This window comes from Pan paniscus, chromosome 12, assembly GCF_029289425.2.
Source record: "Pan paniscus chromosome 12, NHGRI_mPanPan1-v2.0_pri, whole genome shotgun sequence".
Classification (NCBI taxonomy): Eukaryota; Metazoa; Chordata; class Mammalia; order Primates; family Hominidae; genus Pan; species Pan paniscus.
The window spans coordinates 31607893-31631238 of NC_073261.2; the positions used below are offsets into that span (position 1 = coordinate 31607893).

At 54.2% G+C, this 23346-nt stretch overlaps 1 protein-coding gene across 4 annotated transcripts in view; it reads right to left on the reverse strand.

Moving 5' to 3' along the window:
- Positions 1 to 23346, reverse strand: part of FER1L5 (fer-1 like family member 5) — a 62583-nt gene that overhangs the window by 5217 nt on the left and 34020 nt on the right. For 2 of the 4 annotated variants that reach the window (XM_055107646.2, XM_008974468.4), the window contains 24 exons: positions 15381 to 15505; positions 14409 to 14509; positions 13721 to 13898; positions 13488 to 13643; positions 11889 to 12020; positions 10460 to 10623; positions 10078 to 10192; positions 9247 to 9349; positions 8483 to 8646; positions 8224 to 8391; positions 7873 to 8011; positions 7655 to 7732; positions 6143 to 6324; positions 5758 to 5919; positions 5366 to 5470; positions 4169 to 4321; positions 3926 to 4088; positions 3753 to 3778; positions 2260 to 2310; positions 2075 to 2176; positions 1680 to 1799; positions 1004 to 1165; positions 700 to 791; positions 116 to 286 (listed from right to left, as the gene is read on the reverse strand). In XM_055107646.2, the coding sequence (XP_054963621.1) occupies positions 116 to 286; positions 700 to 791; positions 1004 to 1165; positions 1680 to 1799; positions 2075 to 2176; positions 2260 to 2310; positions 3753 to 3778; positions 3926 to 4088; positions 4169 to 4321; positions 5366 to 5470; positions 5758 to 5919; positions 6143 to 6324; positions 7655 to 7732; positions 7873 to 8011; positions 8224 to 8391; positions 8483 to 8646; positions 9247 to 9349; positions 10078 to 10192; positions 10460 to 10623; positions 11889 to 12020; positions 13488 to 13643; positions 13721 to 13898; positions 14409 to 14509; positions 15381 to 15505 (3112 nt within the window). The remainder of the gene's footprint in view (positions 1 to 115; positions 287 to 699; positions 792 to 1003; positions 1166 to 1679; positions 1800 to 2074; positions 2177 to 2259; positions 2311 to 3752; positions 3779 to 3925; positions 4089 to 4168; positions 4322 to 5365; positions 5471 to 5757; positions 5920 to 6142; positions 6325 to 7654; positions 7733 to 7872; positions 8012 to 8223; positions 8392 to 8482; positions 8647 to 9246; positions 9350 to 10077; positions 10193 to 10459; positions 10624 to 11888; positions 12021 to 13487; positions 13644 to 13720; positions 13899 to 14408; positions 14510 to 15380; positions 15506 to 23346) is intronic. The other 2 variants (XM_055107647.2, XM_055107645.2) reach the window with 2 other exon arrangements.

The following is a 23346-nucleotide window of genomic DNA, read 5'->3' on the forward strand; positions in this document are numbered from 1 at the left end:
ACTGGGCAGGTCTGGGCCCTGGTTCCTGCCCAGGATGCAGGCTTCTCCCAAGGGAGCTGTAGGCTCACTCTTCCACCCCACCTGACTCCCTTCCCCCAGACGGGCCCACTCTCACTGGCAGTAGGATTTGGAGAGCCCACAATGAGCTCCAAAGCCAGATAGGAGTCGGTTTTCAAGGTCGATGACTGTGGTTCCTATCTTATCATCAGGTGAAAATAGGTCGAAGTCATAGAGCTGGATCTCTAGGTCCTTCTCCAGGGGTATGTTGCAGGTGAGTTCAAACATCCTAGGGGTGAGGTGTTGGAGACTGCAGAGGATGTGGGCAATGTCTCTGTGCCCCCCTCCCTCACCGGTGTCTCGGCCCCGTAGGCCCCTTGTTTGTTCATGGAGATTGTGGAGAGCAGAGCATGGGGTAGGCTGCCTTCTGCCAATCGCCATCCCCTGGTTATGGTTGAAAATAACTTTGGATAGGCCTGGTGTGGAGCTCTGAGCTCCCCTCCCAGCCAGAGTGAGAAACAGGGTAGAACCGGCCCACCCATATATTTGTCTTCTATCTGTTGAGCACCAGGGCATGTAAGACGCTGTGGTAGGAACTTGGAGGCTGGACAGGAGTGCCAGAGTTCTGTGCCTTCTCTGGCCGACTTCCAGTGTGGTGTGGATAGGAGTGGAGAAGGGGTCTTGGGGGTTGGGGCAGCTCACGTGCCAAAGATGGGATCCAGAGTGTTGGGCTGGTACATGTCCCGGTTGCCAAGCTCTGTCTTGCCCAGTTTCAGGATCACATAAGGGTCACACTGGGGTCAGATACAAGTGGGGGAAGGATAGGAACTGGGGAGGCCGTCCAGGTTTGTCAGGGAGGGTGGGAGGAGGGTGGAAACAAGCCCCTTGCACCACACGGAGCCTATGGGGAGTTGGCATTCTGTGTGTCAGCAGTCGGAGGGGGCTCCCAGAGATGGGTTGAGGGGAGCGTGCGGGGCACCTGTGTGGGGCAGGTACTGTTCTTTACCAGGCCATTGTAGTCCTGGGGCTGCAGGTTGATGGCTCGTACCACGTACACCCGCACCAAGCACGGCTGGGGGAAGTCCTCTCTCTCTGGCCAAACCAAGAACTGCAGCGGAGGCTTTGGGGCTTCTGGATTCTCAGGAAAGGGGTAGATGCGGAAAAGGCCCTGGCGGGGGGAGGGTGTTGGGGGCCCAGCCTGGCAGTGCTGGCCAGCTCTGTAAAGCCCTCTGGGAGGTGCCCCAGCCCATGTTCAGGAGAGAGAGGGTTGGGCTGAGGGTGGCAGGGATAGAAGGCCATGAGGACAGTGGAGGCAGGTACAGAAGGTGTTCAGCAGGGCCCACTATGTTGAAACAGGGTGTTGGCAAAGGAACCGCAGTCAGTAGGTGAGTTCCCCGTCTGTGCCGCTGTGGACTCATTCCACCCCATCTATCCCTTCAGGTTCGGGCTTGTTCTCTGTGGCTTTGCAGCCTTGGGAGGCCAGCATAGGCCAGGGTGGGGAGGGGAAGGGGAGCGCTCCCCGAGTTCCTGTGGAGGCGAATCTCTGCTCCTCCACTCCCAGAACGTTCTCAAGCCCTGCTCCATCTTCACAATGAGCATATAGAGCCAGGGCTTTTATTCGTTTTCCAGGGACAGAAGGTGCACAAGGAGACAGGGGCAGCTAAGCTGGGGTGGACACACACCTTGAACTCCCCTACCACGGGGCTGTCCAACTTGGGCTGCTCCTGGTAGAGTTTGAAGGTCTGGCAGAAGTCCTGCAGGCCCTGGAAGGCTGGCACGGCCTCCAGCTCACACTCATACACCTGCAGAGGTGTGTGGAACCCTGGCTGGTGGAGACTGTTCCCGTGATTAGGAGATGGAGGGACCACCAGCTCCCAGGTCTCACTCCAAAGCATCTGGCAGTCAGCGGCCCTGGGGCCAGCACTGTGTGCTTCAGACAGGGTGGCAGCTGGAGCTGTCTCTGGGAGACAGTGCGGGAACCCTCCCACTTGAGGCTTCCCAGAGGAATCAAGGCTAGCTCTGCTGGCCTCCTCCAGTGGGAGATTTGATTCCATCCCATTTCTTCCCTCCTTCAAACCTTGAGGGTGTGGTAGTCTTTGTACTTGTACTTCAAGGACTTGTGCTCATCTGTGGCCCAGAACAGCTTGCTCCACCAGTCCACCTCATGCTCATACTCATCCTGGCAGAGAAGAGGATCATTCTGGCCTCGGGCAGGGGCAGCCCCCCACCTCCCTGCACTGAATGGGGCTGAGCCTTCATCACCTCTGCTTTACTGGACTTGAACCAGAACTTTCTGTAGAGGTAGCCTAGGAACTGAAAAAGGAGAGGGTGAGCAAGGGAAAGCCATAGCTCACTCATGGGCTCTGACTTCAGAGAGGAGAGAGGGGGTCAAGGCCAGAGCTTCCCTGGTGCCCTTGCCCTTGCCTTTCACATAGACCTTTTAATTCAGGGGTCTTTAGAAATGGGATCTAGGGAGCAAGAAGGAGGGGACAGATAGTTCAATGTCCTCATTGCCCATAGCTGCAGACTGGATTCTGGATTCTGGATTCTGGAAGGGGCTCAGAAATACAGAACCTCAAGCCCCACCCTGACCTACTAAGAGTCTGCTTTTGGTGACGATGTCTGGAGGATTCCTGCACATTCAGGTTTGACAAGTGCCACTTTAGAGCAATAGTTGGGGACCCTGAAAGCACATTGGAATCACCTGTGTGGAAGGGGTTGGAAAAAATGTTGATGCCTGGGTCCTACCTCAGCAATTCTGATAGAATAGATCAGTGGCTTAGGCCTCAGGAGTTTTAAAACTCTCAGGTGAGGCTGAGTAACCTCAGCACTTTGGGAGGCCAAGGTGGGAGGATCGCGTGAGCTAAGGAGTTCAAGAACAGCCTGGGCAACATAGCAAGATCCCTGTCTCTATAAATTTTTAAGTGGGGGATGGAAGTCTCACTCTGTTGCCTAGGCTGGAGTGCAGTGGTGGGATCTTGATTCACTGCAACCTCCACCTCTGGGGTTCAAGCGATTCTTGTGCCTCAGCCTCCATAGTAGCTAGAATTACAGGTATGCGCCAGCATGCTCAGCTGATTTTTTTTTGTATTTTTAGTAGAGATGGGGTTTCACCGTGTTGGCCAGGCCGGTCTTGAACTCGTGACCTTAAGTAACGTGCCCGCCTCAGCCTCCCAAAGTGCTGGGATTACAGATGTGAGCCACTGCACCCAGCCAAAAAAAATTTTTTTTAAGATTTAAGGCCGGGCATGGTGGCTCATGCCTGTAATTGCTACACTTTGGGAGGCCGAGGTGGGTGCGTCACCTGAGGACAAGAGTTCGAGACCAGCCTGGCCAACATGATGAAACCCTGTCTCTACTAAAAATACAAAAAATTAGCCGTGCGTGGTGGCGGGCACCTGTAATCCCAGCTGCTCAAGAGGCTGAGGCAGGAGAACCTCTTGAACCCGGGAGGCGGAGGTTGCAGTGAGCCAAGATTGTGCCGCTGCACTCCAGCCTGGGCAACAAGAGCAAAACTGTGTCTCAAAAAAAAAAGATTGAAAAGTTTAAAAAAATCAAAAACTCTCAGATGATTCTAACATGCAGTCAGGCTTAGAGACCTACAGAGACCCTATAGGCTGAGGACCCTACAGAGCGAGGTGGGCCTCACAGTTGGGCACGGGTATCCAGACTGTTTAATGGACACCCCTCCTTAGGCCCAAGGGTTATACCCCGTCAACAGTATGGGAGAAGGTGGGCCTGCAGCCCTTACTTACGTCTTGGTGCTTCTTCTCAGACAGCGCTGTGCGGGGAGAGCGCAGGGACGAGTCTCAGGATGGGGAGAGGGCTGAGGAGGAAGCACCAACCCCACGGGGGAGCAGGGCCTGCCCCACTCCCAGTGCAGGCTCGCTTGTGAGGCCTGGGGAAAGGCACGGAGGAAGGGCCATACTTGGAAGCTTTGGGTGCATATAGTCTTGAGCCCAGGGGTCACAGAAGTAGGGCTGGAGGAAGTCGATGTTGGCCTGGCCCGTCACGGTCTGCTGGCCGAAGGCCCAGTTGTCTACCACCTTCACCACGAGGGGCAGTGCATAGGCCTCCTCCGTCGGCATGAGCTGCAATCCCGAGGAGACGTGGGGAGCGTGAGACCCACAGAAGAAGAGGGCTGCCCAGCCCCTGCCCTGGGGCCTCTTACCACTGTGAGGACTAGGACAGACTCGGACTCGGGGAAGTTGGGGTTGGTCTGAAAGTCCCTGATGGGTTCTGTCCTCAGGGACTCTTCCCCGAATTCCACCAGGAGCTGGGGGGAGCTCGCCTTCTTCATGTTCCGAAGGCCCCAGGCCAGGATCTACCAGAACAAAGAAGGAGGGCAGGACGAGGGGCAGGCAGCGCCTCTGTAATGGGGTCCTGGCCAGAGAAGGGGGCTGAGGGGCAATAGCGGTGCAGCAGGAGCCTGCAGGGCCAGGGAATGGGGCTGCAGAGGAGCCAGTGTCTGAAGGCGCACAAGGACAGGCTTCCCCGTCCTGTGAGGGATCAGTGCTTGTCCTCGGGGCTGGGACGCTGTCCCCCAACCCATGAGGGAGGTGCCCTCCGGCCACTGGCTGCATCCTCCACTGACCTCCATAGCCCGCAGGCATTGCCCCTCCTCACCCGCTGCCTTGTCTGGCCTCATCAGTTCTCAGGTAGGAGTTCCTGAAGCCGACTGCCTCTGAGGCCTGAAGAAGCAGGAAGTGCCTGGATTTCTCAGGGCCCCTGTGCCGTCTAGCTCATTGAGGACCCCATGGCCATTCAGTGACCTGGCATCCTGCCGGGAAATAGCTGCACCCTGACTTTGGGCCTCCTCGGGGCCTAAAGCGGGAACCAGCCAAGTTGCCTGATCTTGGGGAAGCCTTCAGTCCCAGAGGCCTGACCGTCTTGTGCTCTTTGCCACATTTGCGGCAGGGCACACAGCTTCTGAATGAGGACCCTCATGCTACTCTCAGAAGAGAGGTGAGCAACATCCTGGCATCTGCAGTCAGACTGGGCTGGGCCTAAATGGCCCTGTCAGTTAGTCCCTGCATCACTGTGCGTGGAATGTGTTATCTCTTGGAGCCTCTATTTCCTTCTCTGCAAAGTAGTTGCTACTGCGCAGGGGCAGCGTGAGTCCGACAAGTGATCATGCATGCTACAGCCCTTTGCCTACTCCTCACTGCAGAGGTTTGTGGTAAAATTATTTCCAGTGTTACACCAGAACCTCTTCGTTTCTCTCCTGTCTCCCTCCACCTCCCAGGTAGTCTTTCTCGGGGTGTGAGCTTTGGATCCAGTAGTCAGGGAGGACCAGCAGAAGGCTGCAGCGCACTCCAGACCACCCCCGCCTGTCCTGCCCACCGTCCCCATCCCACATCGCCAGCACCTCAATGGCCATCCTCTTTATCGTGGGCTGGATGCTCTTGGGGAGTGTGTATGCCCCATTCTTCCAGGGAACGCTTAAGATAGGCAGCTGCTTCTCTCCAAGCTTCTGGGGGAGGGCAGGGAGCATGAGGCCCTCTGGGCTGGTCCTGCTGCCCTCACCCCCACCTCAAGCAGGTCCCTCAGAGGCCTCATCGAGCCCAGAGCCCCATGGGTAGGGGCTGGCAGGGGGACTTAGGGGAGAGGCTGGTCAGGCCAGCGTCACCAAGCCCACAGCTCGGGATCCTGGGCCCCAGGCATTTCCTGACAGGGTGGAGTTGGCCCCCGCTGGCTGGGGGTGGGACGGGGAGGGGCACTGAGTGCCACACTTCCCAGCCAGGCCCTCTCTCCCAATACCTCAGTCTGGAGGATCAGCTCACAGGATGCCAAGATCTCGCCCTCTTCCTTCCCCAACTCCTTTACAAGGGGATGCCACCTCATGGGGGGCAGGATCCGGTCCTGGAGATCCAGCCAGACCATTGGGGGCCACATGCTCCGTCCCCACAAGCTCTCCTTGCCCTGGAGGGGGGAAGTTCACAAAGCATGGAGGCCATGCTGGCAGGGCCCAGCTCTGTCTGGGCTTCTCAAGGCAAGGGCAACAGCTGGCAGGTGAATTTCCATGGTGCTGTCTGCACGTCAGGCCTCATGGGAGCACTTTCCATACATTTTCATCTAAAATAAATCCCCTCAGCCACTCTGTGAGGTAGGTCCTCTTCCCCTTGCTCTGCCCAGCCCAACTTACCCAGAAGTCACGCTGCCACAGCTCCAGCACCACAAGCGGTGGGCTCTCTTTGGTGTCCTGCGGATTCTCGTACAGAAGGAGGTGCTGGAAGATGAGTGTCTGGGCCCATGTGGGGCCTGCAGAGCTCCTCAGGGTTTGGGTGCACTGGCTGTGGTTCAGGAAGACCACCCGAATGAAGGGCGCTGGAGGGGTAGAGGAGGAGGTAGCAGTGTCTTGAGCTGGGAAGAAGGGCTTTCCTCTCCTCTGCTGCTGCAGCCACTGGACCCAGTGGGGCCCGGGAGGGTCAGGCAGGGCAGCCACTGAGGCCTCCCAGAGGCCCCCTCAGAGTCAGCTGCAGAGCACTGGGGCCTGTCACCAGAGGCCAGGCATCATCTGGTCCCATCCACGAGTTCCGTATGCCTCCCAGGGTTGAAGCCTGGGCCTCACAGAGATGAAGGGCAGGGGATCCTCTGGAGGAGTTCTAGGGACGAGGCCACTTGTGACTGCCCTTTCTTTTTTTTTTTTCTCTCTTTTTTTTTTTTGAGTCAGAGTTTCTCTTTTGCCCAGGCTGGAGTGCAGTGGCACATCTCGGCTCACTGCAACCTCTGCCTCCTGGGTTCAAGCAATCCTCCTGCCTCAGCCTCCCGAATAGCTGGGATTACAGCTGCCCGCCACCACGCCCGGCTAATTTTTGTATTTTTAGTAGAGACGGGGTTTCACCATGTTGGCCAGGTTGGTCTCGAATTCCTGACCTCATGATCGGCCCACCTTGGCCTCCCAAAGTGCAGGAATTACAGGTGTGAGTCACCGCGCCCGGCTCTGTGGCTGCCCTTTCATGGCAGCAGCAAGTGGCTTGGCATCAGGGAGCGTCACATGGGCCTCTCGATGTGGGTGGTGAAACCCAAGGGACACAGCTCCCTTGGAGCCCTGCCACCTACTGTCCCCACTCCCTACAAACAGCAATAAGGACCAGGCTGGAGCACGTGGCTTGTCTCCTGAAACTTTCACTGGGGCGTCCTCACAGGACCAAGGACAGGCCCTCCCCACAGGCCCCTCCGCCTCTGTCCAAACACGAGTGATACATGGTTCCCAAGCATACTGCCCTCTCTCTTTCCCTCATGCCCCACTAGTAACTGCCAGACAAGCTCCTCCCTCTTCCATGCCCAGCTAAGTGGCCACCACTGGGATGGAGCCCTCTCAGCTCCCACTTCTAATTCCACAGCACTGGGGTCACGCCTCAAGAGCAGCCCTGCCTCATAGTCTTTGTTTTGTGTCTTTTCCCCAAACCAGGACCATGAGCTGCTTGGGAGAGGGGTCTGCGTCTTTGTCACCCTCATCCCTGCCCCTGTCTTTACACTGCTGAGCAGCTGACACCAGGACCCAGGGACAAGGCTTGCAGCTGGTGAGGGGCCGACAGGCAGGGGCCCTGGCTGGGACTGCAAGCAGGGCTGCCTTGGCTGCTGCAGGAACACGACCCTGCTCTCCTCCCTGAGGCCTTGTCCTCAGCTGGGGACAAGGCTGCCTGCCACCTACCTTGGAATGTCAGGATCTGATTGGACACCAGGTTCCGGGCCTGGTAGATGTAGCAGAAGAGCTGGTAGTAGTGGGGCTCTGGGGAAAGAGAAGCCATGCCTGTCACCTGCCCCAGGACCCCAGCGGCTCCCTCTGACTGCCCCCACCCTGTCCCCACCCCCTGCCCTCGGGTACTGGCCTCTGGGGCCATTCAAGTAGACTCCCAAGTCAGTGCTTACTATTGAAGGTGCAGTAGATGAAGGGCAAGTTGGGGGGCCGGGTGTCCTGCCTCTGGGGGTCCCTGAACTGTCTGTCCAGACCCCATGGCCATGTCTTGCTGTCCTCTTCCTTCCCAGCATGGTATTTCAGATCCATAGCCTGCACCCAGGACAGTCTCCCCTGAGGCTCTTGGGTGCTGCTCCTGTTTCCTCTAGCCCAGGCCCAGTCACCCTCCTCCCTCACACTGCCACCCTCGCAAGCCTGAGGAACAGAGGCCCTTCCTCCGCAATCAGCGCCCCAGCCAGGCCAGGCCCTGGCTTCTCTGGGAGGTGGGGTTACAGGCAGGCATCACCCAGCCTGTGAGGCTTTACCAAGGACCCCTCCAGGAGGAATATGGGCGCGATGCCCTTGTCCTTGTTGGGGGCCAGCCTGCGGCGCCAGCAGCGGCGGCGGAACCGGCTCTGGGGCTGAGGGTTGAGGTGGAACTTGGAGCCGAAGGTGTCATACTCCCAGCCCTCCTCCTCACCCTTGGCCAGGCCCTGTGGTGGGGAGGAGAGCAGGGTTGTGTTCCTGCAGCAGCCAAGGCGGCCCTGCCCGCAGTCCCAGCCAGGGCGCCCATTGACCCCTCACCAGCTGCAGGAAGGAGAGGGTCTCCTGCTCGTGGCTCAGCTCCCCATGGTTCCTGAAGCGCACACGCGCCCAGCGCCGGCGGCGGCACGAGTGGTAGGTCTTCTCCACTGGGCTCCAGACCTGGGGCAGGCCCGACGGTGGGATCCCCACTCCATACTCCCAGCCTGCGGTGGGTGGACCATGGCCTCTGAGTCCTCAGGTGCCCGCAGGTTGGGAGGCCTGGACAAGCCCGGGAGACAGGCCCTAGAGGGGCATTACTTCCCTCACATCCAGGTCTCTGGCCCTGAGGTGTGGAAAGGAGAGTGTGGCTACACTGTGTCACCTGAGTGGCCTGGGCCCAGCTGCCCAACTTACAAATGAAGCAGGTGAGACTCAGAGAAGTCCTGTGACTCGCACAAAGCCACACAGCCCATAAGCAGCAAAGCTTGCATCTTGAGCCCGGACCTTGAGACTTGCAGCCCATCATCATTCCTGCCCTGGAGCTGCTGTGGGTGAATTCAGCCATCACGTGATAGCCTCCTGTTCACCAGCATCTGCCACGCCTTGCTCTGGGCCAGGCTTCAGGACACACCGAGGGCCTGTGCTGCCTCAAAACTGGGGCCCATGTGTAAGGAAACGCTGGAGACCCAGCTCTGGAGGCCAGGGGGCCCCAGGAATTTAGGCGTATCCCACGGAGGGCTTGGCTGCTCTGATCCCACCCTGCTGGCTGCCGTGATTTTGAGGCCCTGGTCTCTCCCGATCCCAACCCTGACCAAACGACTGACCCTTACTGTCCACTGCGTGGTTCAGCTCCACCACCCAGTCCTTCTTAAAGTGCCAGCCTTGGGGGCACTTCACGTTCTCCCGGGCCTCCATGGGCTGTCCATTCTGCAGGTGGACAGAGAGGGCGAGCGAGGGGCACATGAGCTGGGAGGAGGCTGCCCTCCCTCCCTCTTCCCACACCTGTGTGCGTGCCTGCTGTGGCCGCAGCAGCCTCCCACTCCGGGCCAGACTGTGCTTGCCACACCTCATACCACCAGAGCCATCACTGAATATGCTCCAAGGACCTGCCTTTCTGCGCTGGAAACTGCTCCTCCTCATTGTAAAGGGGAGACTAGCATGCTTTTGAGATCAGTTAAACCCACACTACCCAATACAGTAGCCACCAGCCGCCTGGGGCTACTCTAGCTTAAATGAGTTAAAATTCAAAGTTTAATTCCTTCATCTCACTAGTGCCCCATTTTAAGCACTCAATAGCCACACGTGCAGATATAGAAGATTTCCATCATCACAGAAAGTTCTACTGGACAGTGCTGGGTTAGCCTACCCCAAGCAGATTCTCTCCTTCGGGGTAAGCAGCACCTTTGAAGGAGGCCTAGGAAGAAACATTGCCTCCCTTTTGTTGTTTCTCAGTCTTATTTAAGGTATTTCTACAAACCCCTCACCCCATCAGTGCTGAGAGAGAGTGCCCGAGGGCTGGTGCGCTCACCCGGGGCCCCACACATAGTGCAGGGCATAGGGCTCAGACCCTTTCCACTGGGACCCCCAGCTTCCAAGGCACCCCGCCTGGTGGCCTTGCTTGCCCCCTAACCCGAGGCAGCTTCGGCCCTGCTCACCACGTCTGTGTTTGGGATGGCGGCAGGCCCCCAGGCCCCTCTGGTGTCACGGCCCTGGTTCTCATATACCTCCTCCAGCACCTGGCTCTTGTTGATGTCTATGTCCAGGAGGAGCCTGGGGGTAATGAGACCCCAAGTTCCCAGCACAACTCCCCAAGCAGCCCCTGGGGCCGTCTTCTGCTGGCCAAGCGTTCCCATACCTGGCATCCCATCCCCACCTGCTCTGGGCAGGACAGGGTGGTGGGCAGGGCCCTTGGCCTGGTGCACCTCGGCCCTCTGGCACCAGGCTTAGGGGCTAGGTACCCATCTTTCTGGGCTGCCGCGGACTGGCCCTCCCAGGTGAAGTGTCCCCTCTGGTGGGGCCTGCCCCCTCTGGCCTTACCTTCTCTGAGGTTCCACTGTCCAGCTGTCCTGCCAGTGCCATCCCAGGGGTGGTTGGAAATCCGTCATGGGGAGGGTCTTGTTCCCCATGACATCCGAGAAGTTGGGGCAGTGATACAGCCCCTGCTGCCCCCACTGGTCTTTATACTTGGCCTGATTCTCATACTAGGGGAGGGAAGCTTGTCAGGGCGGCCGCCTCCTCTAGCACAAAGTGCGGGGACATGGGCCTCCCCTGGGCCCCCTGACTCTGGGCTGCAGGGGCATCCTAAAAATGTGGTAGCCAGGCAAGAAAGGGCCATGTCCCCATTGCACAGGTGAGGGCACTGAGGCCCAGAGGTCAACCCTACCCTGGATCACTCAGCTGGCAGAGTGGGGTGGATGCTGCATGTGTGGACAGAGATATCATAAGACATCTATGTAGTGCTTGGAGGCACAGAGGTGGAGAGGGGTCTGGGGTGAAGGGGAGGGAGCAGGGCCTGAGTGCTCAGCAGGGAGAGTGTGGTTGAAAAGGCCCAGAGGCAGCAATGGTGGTCAAGTGGTGCAGGAGGGCTAGGCTCCCCAGGGTCTGCAGTGACGAGGGAGCAGGGAGCTGGCATCAAAGGCACCGGCCCAGTCCTCTGGTGCCCGCTGAGCATGCAGGCCCTGCTCCCTGCCCCGCACCCTGAACTGCTCTCCACCTCTGCGCCTCCAAGACCTACGGAGCTGGTTAGACATATTATGATGTATCCATCTACACATGCAACTTAGACACTGCAAACGTATGTTTTAATTCAGTAAGTTAAAAAGCCTGACGCTCAAACCTTATTTCCCCTCTGCTGTTCATGTGGCTTCCTGAGCCATGTCCTTCCCCGGGGGAGCCAAGGACATCTCCCCTCCTCTGGTTCTAGAGCAGTCCCTGGCCGCCGCCCGCCCTCTCCCCAGGTTGATGGTTCCGTGGGCAGATGCCTCAGATCCTGCTCCTCTACCATTCTAGGCCTTCACCTCCTGGGACCCCACTGGGGCCTGCAGGGGTCCCGGGCTGCCCTGTTGGTGATGGGTGAGGCCCCTGCAAGTCAGAGCCTTGCTCACTTCACGTGCTGTTGAAGAACTAGGAGAAAGCTCGGAATAAACCTGCATCAGGGAGAGGGGGACCAGGCCCCGGAGGTCACTTAGTCACCCCCTTTGTCTCCACACGTGTATGGAGCATCAACAAGAGACCAGAGCTGGCAGTGTCCGAGATTGCTTTAATCTCTGCCTCCTCCAGCAGACTATCTCCTAGCCCTCAGTTTCGGTCAGGAATTTTTTCTTCCTCTTCAGTGCAGGGCTACTGCAGCTACACCCTCCCTTCTCACGCCAAATCCCCTGCAGGGAGGCCATCTCTTCCCTACGAGGCCACCCTACCCCCACCCCCGCGTGCCTGCCCTGGCCTTGGGCTGCCGCTCACCACTCACCATCTCGGCGTACACCGCTGTGTCACCCTGGCGGAGCAGCTGCAGGTCCTTGCTGTCTGTGACATTGCCAAGCCACATGCAGACCCGGAGGTGAGCTGGGAGCACATCCTTCTGTCCTTCACCCTCTGGGTACTGAGCCAGAGGCCGATCGGTCCCACAGGGGCACTAAACACCCTGAACGCCACCCCGGCCACCCCCCAAGTGGGCTGTACCTGCCCCTTCCCCCCTGAGCCCTGGGAGCGGGGCCCTCACTGAGCTGAGTGCTGGAGCTGTAAGTGAATGGCATGGAGTTCTGTTCTGCCCTCCAGAGTGGGGTGGCTCCACCCTGGGAGCCATGAAGCAGAGAGGCTGGGAGTGCCTCACAGAGGGAGTAGCAGGGACGTTGATAATGGGACTGATGGACATTCCTTGTGTGCTTGTTATGGGCCGGCACTGTGCCAGTTGCCCAGTGTGCATCGTAGTCCTGGATCCTCACACCCCACCATGAGGAGGGCATGGTGATTGCCAGGCCCATTCTACAGAGCAGCACGCTGAGGGCTGCGCATGGCCAGGAGTTGGCCTAGGGCCACACAGAGCCAGGATTCATGTCTCAGGGGCTCTTGCGGGATGCGAAGGACTCTGGTGGGCATGGAAGGAGCCTTGCGTGTTGGTGGAGAGGGCAAAGGGCAGGTACAGTTGGGGCCAGGAAAGCCCAGAGTGTCCTTACTGTTGAGAGTATGGGCCAGAGAGAATGGATGCAGGAACAGGGGCCAGGGGCCAGGCGGCAAGGCAGCACCTTCTCCAGGAGGCAGTGGGGAGCCAGGGAGTCTCTGAAGTGGGAGGGAGTGGCCCCCACATCCCCCCAGAGAGGATTAGAAGCAGGGAGGCCACTGTCACAGCCAGGGGTGGGGGTGGTGGTCAGGGTGTTTAGTCTTATTTATAGCTTGCATCTGATATGATGGGCTGGTACCAAACCTTATAGACATTAAATATTTTGGAGATCACCCCGTCACGGTCCAGGGAAGAGATGACAAGGGGCTGGACCAAATGGTGGCCATGAGGATGATAGAGGAGGTGGATTTGTTTTCTGTTTTTTTTGTTGTTTTTTTTTTTTTGAGACGGAGTCTCGCTCTGTCACCCAGGCTGGAACAGTGTCACGATCTCAGCTCACTGCAACCTCCGTCTCCCAGGTTCAAGCGATTCTCCTGCCTCAGCCTCCCATGTAGCTAGGATTACAAGCATGCGCCACCATGCCCAGCTGATTTTTTTGTATTTTTAGTGGAGACGGGGTTTCACCATGTTGGTCAGGCTGGGTCTCAAACTCCTGACCTCAGGTGATCCACCCGCCTCAGCCTCCCAAAGTGCTGGGATTACCTGTGAGCCACCGTGCCCAGCGAGGAGGTGGATTTGGGGACCATTTAGGAGGTACATGGACTTGGCATCACCCAACATGCTGACAGCCACAGACCCCTCTCTTCCTCTGGGGACTGTTTCAACCCCATTCCACGTGGTTAAGGGACCAGGAAAACAGGCCCCATAGGGGCTGCCCTGCGAGTTCAGGGGGCTCCCCTGGGGGCATTTCTCAGCCCTGTCCTCCCCTGAGGAGCCCCTGATTCCCACCTGTAGGAAGAGTGTCTGTATCTTCCCACAGAGCCTGCCGGAGTGCAGAGCCCCTGCCGGGGAGAAGAGGACGGAGTGGGCAGGCACCTGTGCATAGGCCACTCGCTGCTCCTTGGCCACCAGCCAAATCATCACGTCAGGGAGGCCCATCTGGGGCTGCCGAGGTGGGAGAACGTCAGGCCCTGCGCTGCTGGCTCCCAGCCCTGCTGCAGGCCAGTGTGTGCAGCACCCACCTCAGGGAGCACGGCGTTGAGGCGGTACAGCCAGTCCTCCGCTGTGGCCACCATGTCCTTGGGCTTGGCTTGCTTGGCCTTTTGGGCCAGTTCCTGCAGGAGGAGGCTGCGGAGCTGCCACCTCTTCCTGTCCAGGCTGGTGGCTTTGGGCTGATAGGTCATGCAGGGCAGAGGGCGCCTGTGGCCAGGACAGGGTAGCAGGGGCTGGACCTCTCTACTGCCTCCCAGTGTCACCATTCCTGCCCTGCCTTAGGCCAGCGTGCCCCTCCTGGCCTCAAGATCCTGCCCCCATCCGCTGCTGGCCTGGCCCAGGAGCCCTTCCCACTGCTCCATAGGAAGCCTGCTCGCTGTGTGTCCAGCCCTGGGTTCTCATCCAGTCCTCTCCCTTCCTCCCAGGGCCTGCAGGGAGGTGGGGCTATGTGGGCTTGTCTGGAGGAAGAGGACAGGCTGGCTTAAGAGGAGCCTCGGGTGTGGGTGTGGGGTAGCAGGGACCATTCTGATGGGGCGGTCAGGGGGCCTGAATGGGAAGGGAGAAGCGACTCTTGGGGTTTCCCGCTGGGGAGAGGTCTGAGCAGTGCTCCTCCCCGAGGAGGGTGGGGGGAGGTGTTCAGGGCACTGCGCTGAGTCCCCAGGCCCAGATCTGGCTCAGCTCCAGGCCAGCTGTATCCCGGAGTGCCCCCACTCCTACTTGCAGTCCTCTGCCAGCTCCCTCAGCAGTTTCTCCCACTGGTAGAGGAGAGCTGGATCCTTCGGATTCCGCGTGGATTTCAGGGTGTCCAGGTTGGCTTTCTGCCCAGCAGGAGAGAAATGGTGAGAGAGCCCACCTCAGCATGGAGCCCAGCTGGACAGGCCACAGGGCTGATTGGCCCAAGATGTTTTCAGCCACGACCTTGGGAACTTTGAGGGATAACCTGGTGATATCAGTTCAAGGTTGTCCACAACTCCGAGGCTAGGAACCCCCTACATCCTTCCTGCTGCCCAACAGAAGAAACAGGTGGCAAGAAGCCGGGATGGGGTAAGACTGGGAAAGCAGTGCAGAGCCCTGACCTCCACATAGGCATGAGAAAGTCATGCCAGAGGTGCCAGCCCCAGGTGGCTCCCGAGAACTACACTCCCAACAGGCACTTGAGACAGTTTCTGATCTCACTCCTTCCAGCTTCTATGGTCTTATCTTCATGTCACCTCCATGCCTCCCCCCGATCCTGCCGAACTTCAGAAACCAGCACATTGCCGCGGCTTTGCAGGTTATTCCCTTCTACCCCCACCCAGCCCCCAACAAAATCCTATGCATTCTTCAAAACCCTGCTGATGTGTCATCTCCTTTGTGCACACCTCCTCTGACTATCCACTCTTCCTCTCCTCTCCCCATCTTCTCTCTCTGACCCTATAGCACCTGGTACCTGCATCTCCATCATAGCCCTAGTTGCACTGCACAGTCACTGCCTGCATGTCTAACTTCCCTAGACAGTGAGGACAGGGGCTGTGTTTAATGATCTTTGTGTCTTCAGTGCCTACCCTGCTTCTGGCACATTCTTCTCAACAGTGTGGAATGAATGCATGAATGAGCTGTGTGACCAGTTTCCTGCCACTGTGATGCAGTTTCCCAAGTCTCCCAGCCACACTCTGAACCCTTCCCAGCATCGGCTCCCGCACCACTCACCAGGCGGTCCCGAGTGAAGTGGAGGAGGTTGAGGCAGTTCATGCGGAAGCTGACGTCCTCCCAGTTGGAGGTCACGGCCACGACAGGCTTGGTGTTGTACCAGGGCACATAATGGTAGATGTTCCCTGAGACACAGAGACACATAGAGGGATGGGGTGTCTGGGGGATTCTGGGAGGTCTCTTCTCACTGTGCTCCCTCCGAGGACCTCTCTGGACCACTGCACCCTCAAAGATGCGACCTGCTAACAATGCTGACTGGAGCCCTCCAGCTGGGAGGCTGGGCTGGGGCCCAACTGAGAATGTGAGAATGTGTGCACTTTGACCCTTCATTGTCACATGGCCTTCCAGAGTCCCCAGTTTCCAGTGGGAAAATCCAGGCTAGCAATGGGAAGCAGTTTCCCTGAGGTGGCATAGCCAGGCGGTCATAACGCAGGCGCCTAGCTCCAGAGCCCTGGGTTCTGAACCTCAAGCGAGACGCCAGGGGTAGGGGCACGGGGCACGCCTCTGGGTGGGACGGGGGCAAGGGGAACAAGTATAGATAAACACCCCTGATGGGTGCCACAGACTGGGTTCCCTTGCCATGTTCCTTATTGAAATGAGGTGGAAGTGAGACCAAACGTAGAGGATTCTGAACCGCACTGCTGCCGAGTTGGCCTTAGAGGCAGAAATCCACAGAAAACGAACATTTAACATGCAGAAAATCTGTGAGGCAAGCGAGAGCCAAAGCTGACTTTTGTTCTCCAAATTTCTGGAAAGTTCTTGGAGAACTTGTGCTTTTCTTTGGCGACTATGGGAGGAATGGGGGGCAGAAGAGAAAGCCTAGGGCTGACCAGGTGGGCAGTCTAACAGGGACCCATGTGCTACAGACTGGCTGTGTCCCCCCCGGAAAGGCATACTCAAGTCCCAAACCCCAGGACCTTAGCATCTGGCCTTATTTGGGCGGGGGGTGGGGGGCTTTGCAGATGTAATGTGTTAGGATGAGGTCATACTGGAGCAGGGTGGGCCCTTAAGGACTGGGGTCCTTATAAGAAGGGAGACAGAGAGATGGCAGTTGAGTGAGGACAGACACAGGGAGACACTGTGCAAGAGCAGAGGCAGGATGCAGCTGTGAGCCCAGGAACACCAAGGACCACAGCAACCGCCAGAAACCAATGGCCAGATTCTCCCTCAGAGCCCTCGGCAGGGGTCAACACTGACACCCTGACTTTGAACTTCTGGCCTCCAGACCTATGAAAGAATGAGTTTCTGTTGTCTGAAACCACCTGGCTTGTAGTACTTTGTTACGGCAGTCATACACCATGCAGAGCACAAACTCCAAACCCTAAGCCGTTGGGGCCGGGGAATGAGAACTGACCCATCACACAGGAGGGGACAGTGGGGAAGCTTGCCTGTCTCCAGTGTGGCTCTCTGGGTGGAGGGGAAGAAAATCTTCCCCAAAAGTTGTAGCAAGTGGGGCCTCATGGATGTTGGCATTCGGTGCTTATGTTATCTGTGTAGCCTGAAGAGTGTCCAACAAAAAATTTAATTTAAAGTGGTCTCAAGTCGTTTGTTACCAGCCTGGGTAACACAGAGAGACCCTGTCTCTAATTAGCCAACCATGGTGGCTCATACCTGTAGTCCTAGCTACTCAGGAGGCTGGGGTGGGCTTGAGCCCAGGAGTTTGAGGCTACAATGAGCCATGATCATGCCACTGCATTGCAGCCTGGGTGACAGAGTGAGACCGTGTCTCAACCAATCAATAAAACAAAGTGGTCATAAATAAATAAATAAAAATAAAGTGGTCCCTGCTTGGCAGTGTCCCAGGTAACTGGAAGAAGCAAGCCAATCCTCTCTGGAGAATGAAACTTTAGCCAGACCTCAGAGAATGCCCACGAAGTTCCAAGAAAGTGAGCAGCTGAGAACCAGTGTACATAGTCCTAACCCATCAACTCCGCTCCTGTATATGCCCAACAGAAGGGCATATACAGCATCAGTGAGACACATGGAGAAAATGTTCATAGCAGCTCTCATCATAATAGCCAAAAGTTGGAAACAGCCAAAATATCTCTCAAAAAATCTCTTGGCCGGGTTCGGTGGCTCACGCCTGTAATCCCAGCACTTTGGAAGGCCAAGGCGGGAGGATCACCTGAGGTCTGGAGTTTGAGACCAGCCTGGCCAACATGGCGAAACTCTGTCTCTACTAAAAATATAAAAAAAGAATTAGCCGAGTGTGATGGTGGGCAGCTGTAATCCCAGCTACCTGGGAGGCTGAGGCAGGAGAATCACTTGAACCCAAGAGGCACAGGTTGCAGTGAGCCGAGATTGCACCACTGCATTCCAGCCTGGGCAACAGAGCCAGACTCCACCTCGAAAACAGCAACAAAAAAGGGCCAGGCATGGTGGCTCACACCTGTAATCCCAGCACTTTGGGAGGCCGAGGTGGGCAGATTACCTGAGGTTAGGAGTTCAAGACCAGGCTGAGCAACATGGTGAAACCCCGTCTCTATTAAAAATATGAAAATTAGCCAGGAGTGGTGGTGTGCACCTGTAATCCCAGCTACTTTGGAGGCTGAGGCAGGAGAATTGCTTGAACCCGAGAGGTGGTGCAGTGAGCCGAGATAACGCCACTGCACTCCAGCCTGGGCAACAAAGTGAGACTCCTTCTCAAATAAATAAATAAATAAATAAATAAATAAATAAATAAAATAATCTCTCAAAAATCTCTCAGTAGTAGAAAGGATAAATTATGGTATGTTCACACAATAGAATAATACACAGCAGTCAGTGAATGAGCTATGACTATACCCTATGTCATCTGGATCTATGAACACACTGCACAAATAGAACAGTGAGCAAAAGAAACCACGATATGATTTTTTATATCATATCAAAACCATATATCAAATGTACAAATTATCTTTAAAAAATAATAATAATTATTTTTTAAAGAGAACACTGGTTCTCAGCTGCTCACTTTCTTGGAACTTCGTGGGCATTCTCTGAGGTCTGGCTAAAGTTTCATTCTCCAGAGAGGATTGGCTTGCTTCTTCCAGTTACCTGGGACACTGCCAAGCAGGGACCACTTTATTTTTATTTATTTATTTATGACCACTTTGTTTTATTGATTGGTTGAGACACGGTCTCACTCTGTCACCCAGGCTGCAATGCAGTGGCATGATCACGGCTCATTGTAGCCTCAAACCCCTGGGCTCAAGCCCACCCCAGCCTCCTGAGTAGCTAGGACTACAGGTATGAGCCACCATGGTTGGCTAATTAGAGACAGGGTCTCTCTGTGTTACCCAGGCTGGTAACAAACGACTTGAGACCACTTTAAATTAAATTTTTTGTTGGACACTCTTCAGGCTACACAGGCTACATATATATACAAACCATGATATCAAAAGAATACACCATATGATTTTTTATATAATAATAATAATTATTTTTTAAAGAGGCAGGGCACAGCGGCTCACGCCTGCAATCCCAATGCTTTGGGAGGCTGAGGCCAGGAGTTCAAGGCTGCAGTGAACTATGGTCATGCCATGGAGGTGAGGAGTGGCTGTAGTTAAGCAAAGTGTTTTGGGCTGCATTTACGCATGCTTGATACTTGCTCCTTTTGATCCAAATGATCTAGAGGGCCTTGGTGGGGTGGGGTGGGCACAGGGGCCTCTGGAGTGCTCCAGATCCGTGATCTGAGTGCTATTACAAGGGCATGTTTGCTTTGTGATAATTCACTGAGCTTGACACTTTGGTTTGTGTACTTTTCCATAGGTATGTTCTACTTGAAAGTTTACTTAAGAAATTAAAAAATAGTGGGGCAAAACACCCAAAATCAGTGTGTAAAATACAGTGTGTCAAAGATGGAAAATGCTAAGGAGAAAAGTGGGGAAGGGAAAAAGGGAGATGACGAGTAATTTAAATAGAATGGTCACCTAAGGACTTTCTATGAAGATCTAGAAGAAATCATCTAGAATGCAGCCCAGAGAGAGGACAAGATGAAAAATATGGAAGAGATTTAAAAATATGAAGGACAGAATGAGAAGGTCCACAGAGGACAGAGTGAATTCCGGAAGGAGATACAGTGGGGAAGAGGCAATTTTCAAAGGGAAAATATAATTTTCCGGGATTTTTGGAAGACACTAGTTTCAGACCCTGGCCTTTGAGTGAAAGACTGGAATGATAAATAAGCAGAGATGCATGCCTGGGGCTCTCAGTGTGAGGACACACAACAGCAATTTTCCTCTCCTACTCTTGGAGAACTTACAAAAGCAACAAGCAGAAGGAAAATAACTCAGTTTTCAGCAAACCAAGGAGACAGATATAATCTGCAGACTCAAAATACACGTAAGGACTGCCAAAAGCAACTGTGACCGCCACCGAAGCCAAGGGGTGAAGCGCAGCAGCAGCAGCCACCTGCGGGACACGACTAGCAAGACAGACAGCGGGAAGCATGCTGAGTAGGGGCAGATTGCAGAAAGTGCCAGCAAAAACACACTCCCTGAAGGAGCTCAGGAGCTCATGAGGCAATGTGAGCCCGCAAACTTCAGAAAACAAGTAGAAGAAAAAACAAAAACAGAGATGGGAAGGTAACATAAGTAGTCCACGGGAGATTAGATGCTGCAGACAATTCAGTGAGGGGCATGGAAATAAGGATAGAAATAAGAAAAGTAACCGAAATGAAATGGAAAGAATAGGTCAAAAAAGGATCAGGGAGAAAATGACAGATACAGATAAAACCAAGGAGAATCACTAAACCCATAAATGGAGCCTCTGATGTAGAAAATTAAACAATGGAACAGAGTAAGTATTTTAACATGTAACCTAGGAAAACACATGAGGAAAGGATGGTCTTTTTAACAAATGTTGCTTGAACAACTGGATATTCACATGCAAATTAATTCAAAATGAATCATACAGATAAGTGTAAGAGGTAAAACTGTAAAAACTACAGGTGTGGCCGGGTGCGGTGGCTCACGCCTGTAATCCCAGCACTTTGGGAGGCTGAAGCGGGTGGATCACGAGGTCACCAGATCGAGACCAGCCTGACCAACATGGTGAAACTCCGTCTCTACTAAAAATAGAAAAATTAGCTGGGTGTGGTGGCACCCGCCTGTAATCCCAGCTACTCGGGAGGCTGAATCAGGAGAATTGCTTGAACCTGGGAAGTGGAGGTTGCAGTGAGCCGAGATTGTGCCACTGCACTCCAGCCTGGTGAGGGAGCGAGACGCCATCTCAAAAAAAACAAAAACAACAAAAAAAAAACTATAGGTGTGTGTCGCCATGCCCAGCTAATTTTAAAAAAAATTTCTGTAGGATCTCGCCATGTTGCCCAGGCTGGTCTTGAACTCCTGGGCTCAAGTGATCTGCCTCAGCCTCCCAAAGTGTTGGGATTACAGGCGTGAGCCACCACACCCAGCCAAAACTAGAAAACTTAGAAGAAAAAATAGGAGAAAAATCTTCACAATCATGAGTTAACCAAAGAGTTCTTAGATATAACACCATAAAAGAAAAAATAAATTGGATTTTATCAAATTAAAAACGTTGGCACTTCAAAAGACACTACTAAGAAAATGAAAAGACAAGCCACAGACAATTTGCAAATCACATATCTGGTACAGGACTTGTATGCAGAATATATAACGAATTATTGCAACTCAATAATAAGAGAAACAATGCAATTTAAAAACAGGCAACACATTTGAATAGACATATCACTAAAGAAGATAAATGAATGGTTAATGAGCACATGAAAAGATGTGGCCAGGCACAGTGGCTCATGCCTGTAATCCCAGCACTTTGGGAGGCCAAGGTGGGTGGATTGCTTGAGCCCAGGAGTTCAAGAACAGCCTGGACAAAATGGAGAAACTCCGTCTCTACTAAAAATACAAAAATTAGCCAGGTGTGGTGGTGCGCGCCTGTAGTCCCAGCTACTCGGGAGTCAGGTGGGAGGATCACCTGAGCCCTGGAAGCAGAGGTTGCCATGAGCCGTGATTGCACCACTGCACTCCAGCTTGGGTGTCAGAGCGAGACCCTGTCTCAAAGAATAGAAAATAAAAATAGGCCGAGTGCAGTGGCTCACACCTGTAATCCCAGCACTTTGGGAGGCCGAGGTGGGTGGATTGCTTGAGCCCAGGAGTTTTGAGACCAGGCTGGGCAACATGGTGAAACCCTGTCTCTACGAAAAATACAAAATCTAGCCGGGCGTGGTGGCACATGCCTGTAGTCCCAGCTACTTGATGGGGCTGAGGAAAGAGAATTGCTTGAACCCGGGGGGCGGGTGGAGGTTGCAGTGAGCTGGGATTGCCCCACTGCACTCCAGCCTGGGTGTCAGAGCGAGATTCGGTCTCAAAAAATAAATCAATAAATAATAAAAATTAAAAAAAAAAGGTGCTCAGTGTCATTACATGAAATGCAGATTAACACAACGATGAGGTGCCACTGTGTGCCTACTATACTAAATAAAGACAGATGATAAATGAGAAACTGAAATCATCTTACATTTCTAGGAGAATATAAAATGGTGTGGCCACTTTGGAAAAGCTTGGCAGTTTCTTAAAAAGCCATTCCACTTAAAGACTTGTATACGAATGTTCACAGCAGCTTTATTCTTTTTTTTTTTTTTTGAGACGGAGTTTCGCTCTTGTTGCCCAGGCTGGAGTGCAATGGTGTGATCTCAGCTCACTGCAACCTCCGCCTCCTGGGTTCAAGCAATTCTCCTGCCTCAGCCTCCTGAGTAGCTGGGATTACAGGCATGTGCCACCATGCCCGGGTAATTTTGTATTTTTAGTAGAGACGGGGTTTCACCATGTTGGTCAGGCTGGTCTCGAACTCCCGACCTCAGGTGATCCACCCGCCTCAGCCTCCCAAAGTGCTAGGATTACAGGAGTGAGCCACCGTGCCCGGGCAGCTTTATTCTTAATAGCTAAGAAGTGGGAACAATGCCCATCAACTGATGAATGGATTAACAAATGATGGATGGTACACCCATACGATGGAATACTATTTGGCAATGAAAAGGAATGGAGAACTGATACACGCTGCATCATGGATAAACCTGGAAAACATTACGCCAAGTGAAGGAAGCCAGATGCAAAAGATGACATATTGTATAATTTCATTTATATGAAACATCCAGGAAAAGTAAATATGCAGAGACAAAAGTAGATTAGTAGTTGTGTGGACCTGGGGGTGGGGACAGGGGAGTGACTACAAAACAAGAGAATTCTGTGGTATGTAAATTACATCATTAAATAGATTACTAACAAAATAAGATTTTACTCATCAACATAGATGCAAAAGCCTCAACAAAATATTAGCAAGCCAATTCCAGAATGTATAACAAAGATAGGACGGGCATGGTGGCCCACGCCTGTAATCCCAGCACTTTAGGAAGCTGAGGCAAGCGGATGACCTGAGGTCAGGAGTTCGAGACCAGCTTGGACAACGTGGCGAAACCCTATCTCTACTAAAAATACAAAAATTAGCTGGGCGTGGTGGCACACTCCTGTAATCCCAGCTACTGGGAAGGCTGAAGCAGGAGTATCACTTGAACCCGGGAACCCAAGAGGCAGACCGCCGCACTCCGGCCTGGGCGACAGAGTGAGACTCCATCCCAAAAATATATGTAATATATTTTATATATTTATATAAAAATAATCCAAAGATACATATCGTCAATAGATAGAATGTAATACTAAAAAAACAAAAAACAAAAAATACCTGATGAAAACGAACACAGGAAATTCCAGTGGCCTTTTTTGTAGAAATTGTTGAGCTTATGCTAAAATAGGAAAATGGGAAGTAACCCATTTTCAACAAAAGTCCAACCCAAAGACTTGTACAATAGCCAAAATTATTTTGTAAAAGAACAACTAGGCCGGGCCCAGCGGCTCACGCTTGTAATTCCAGCACTTTGGGAGGCTGAGGTGGGCAGGTCGGGAGTTTGAGACCAGCCTGATCAACATGGAGAAACTCCATCTCTACTAAA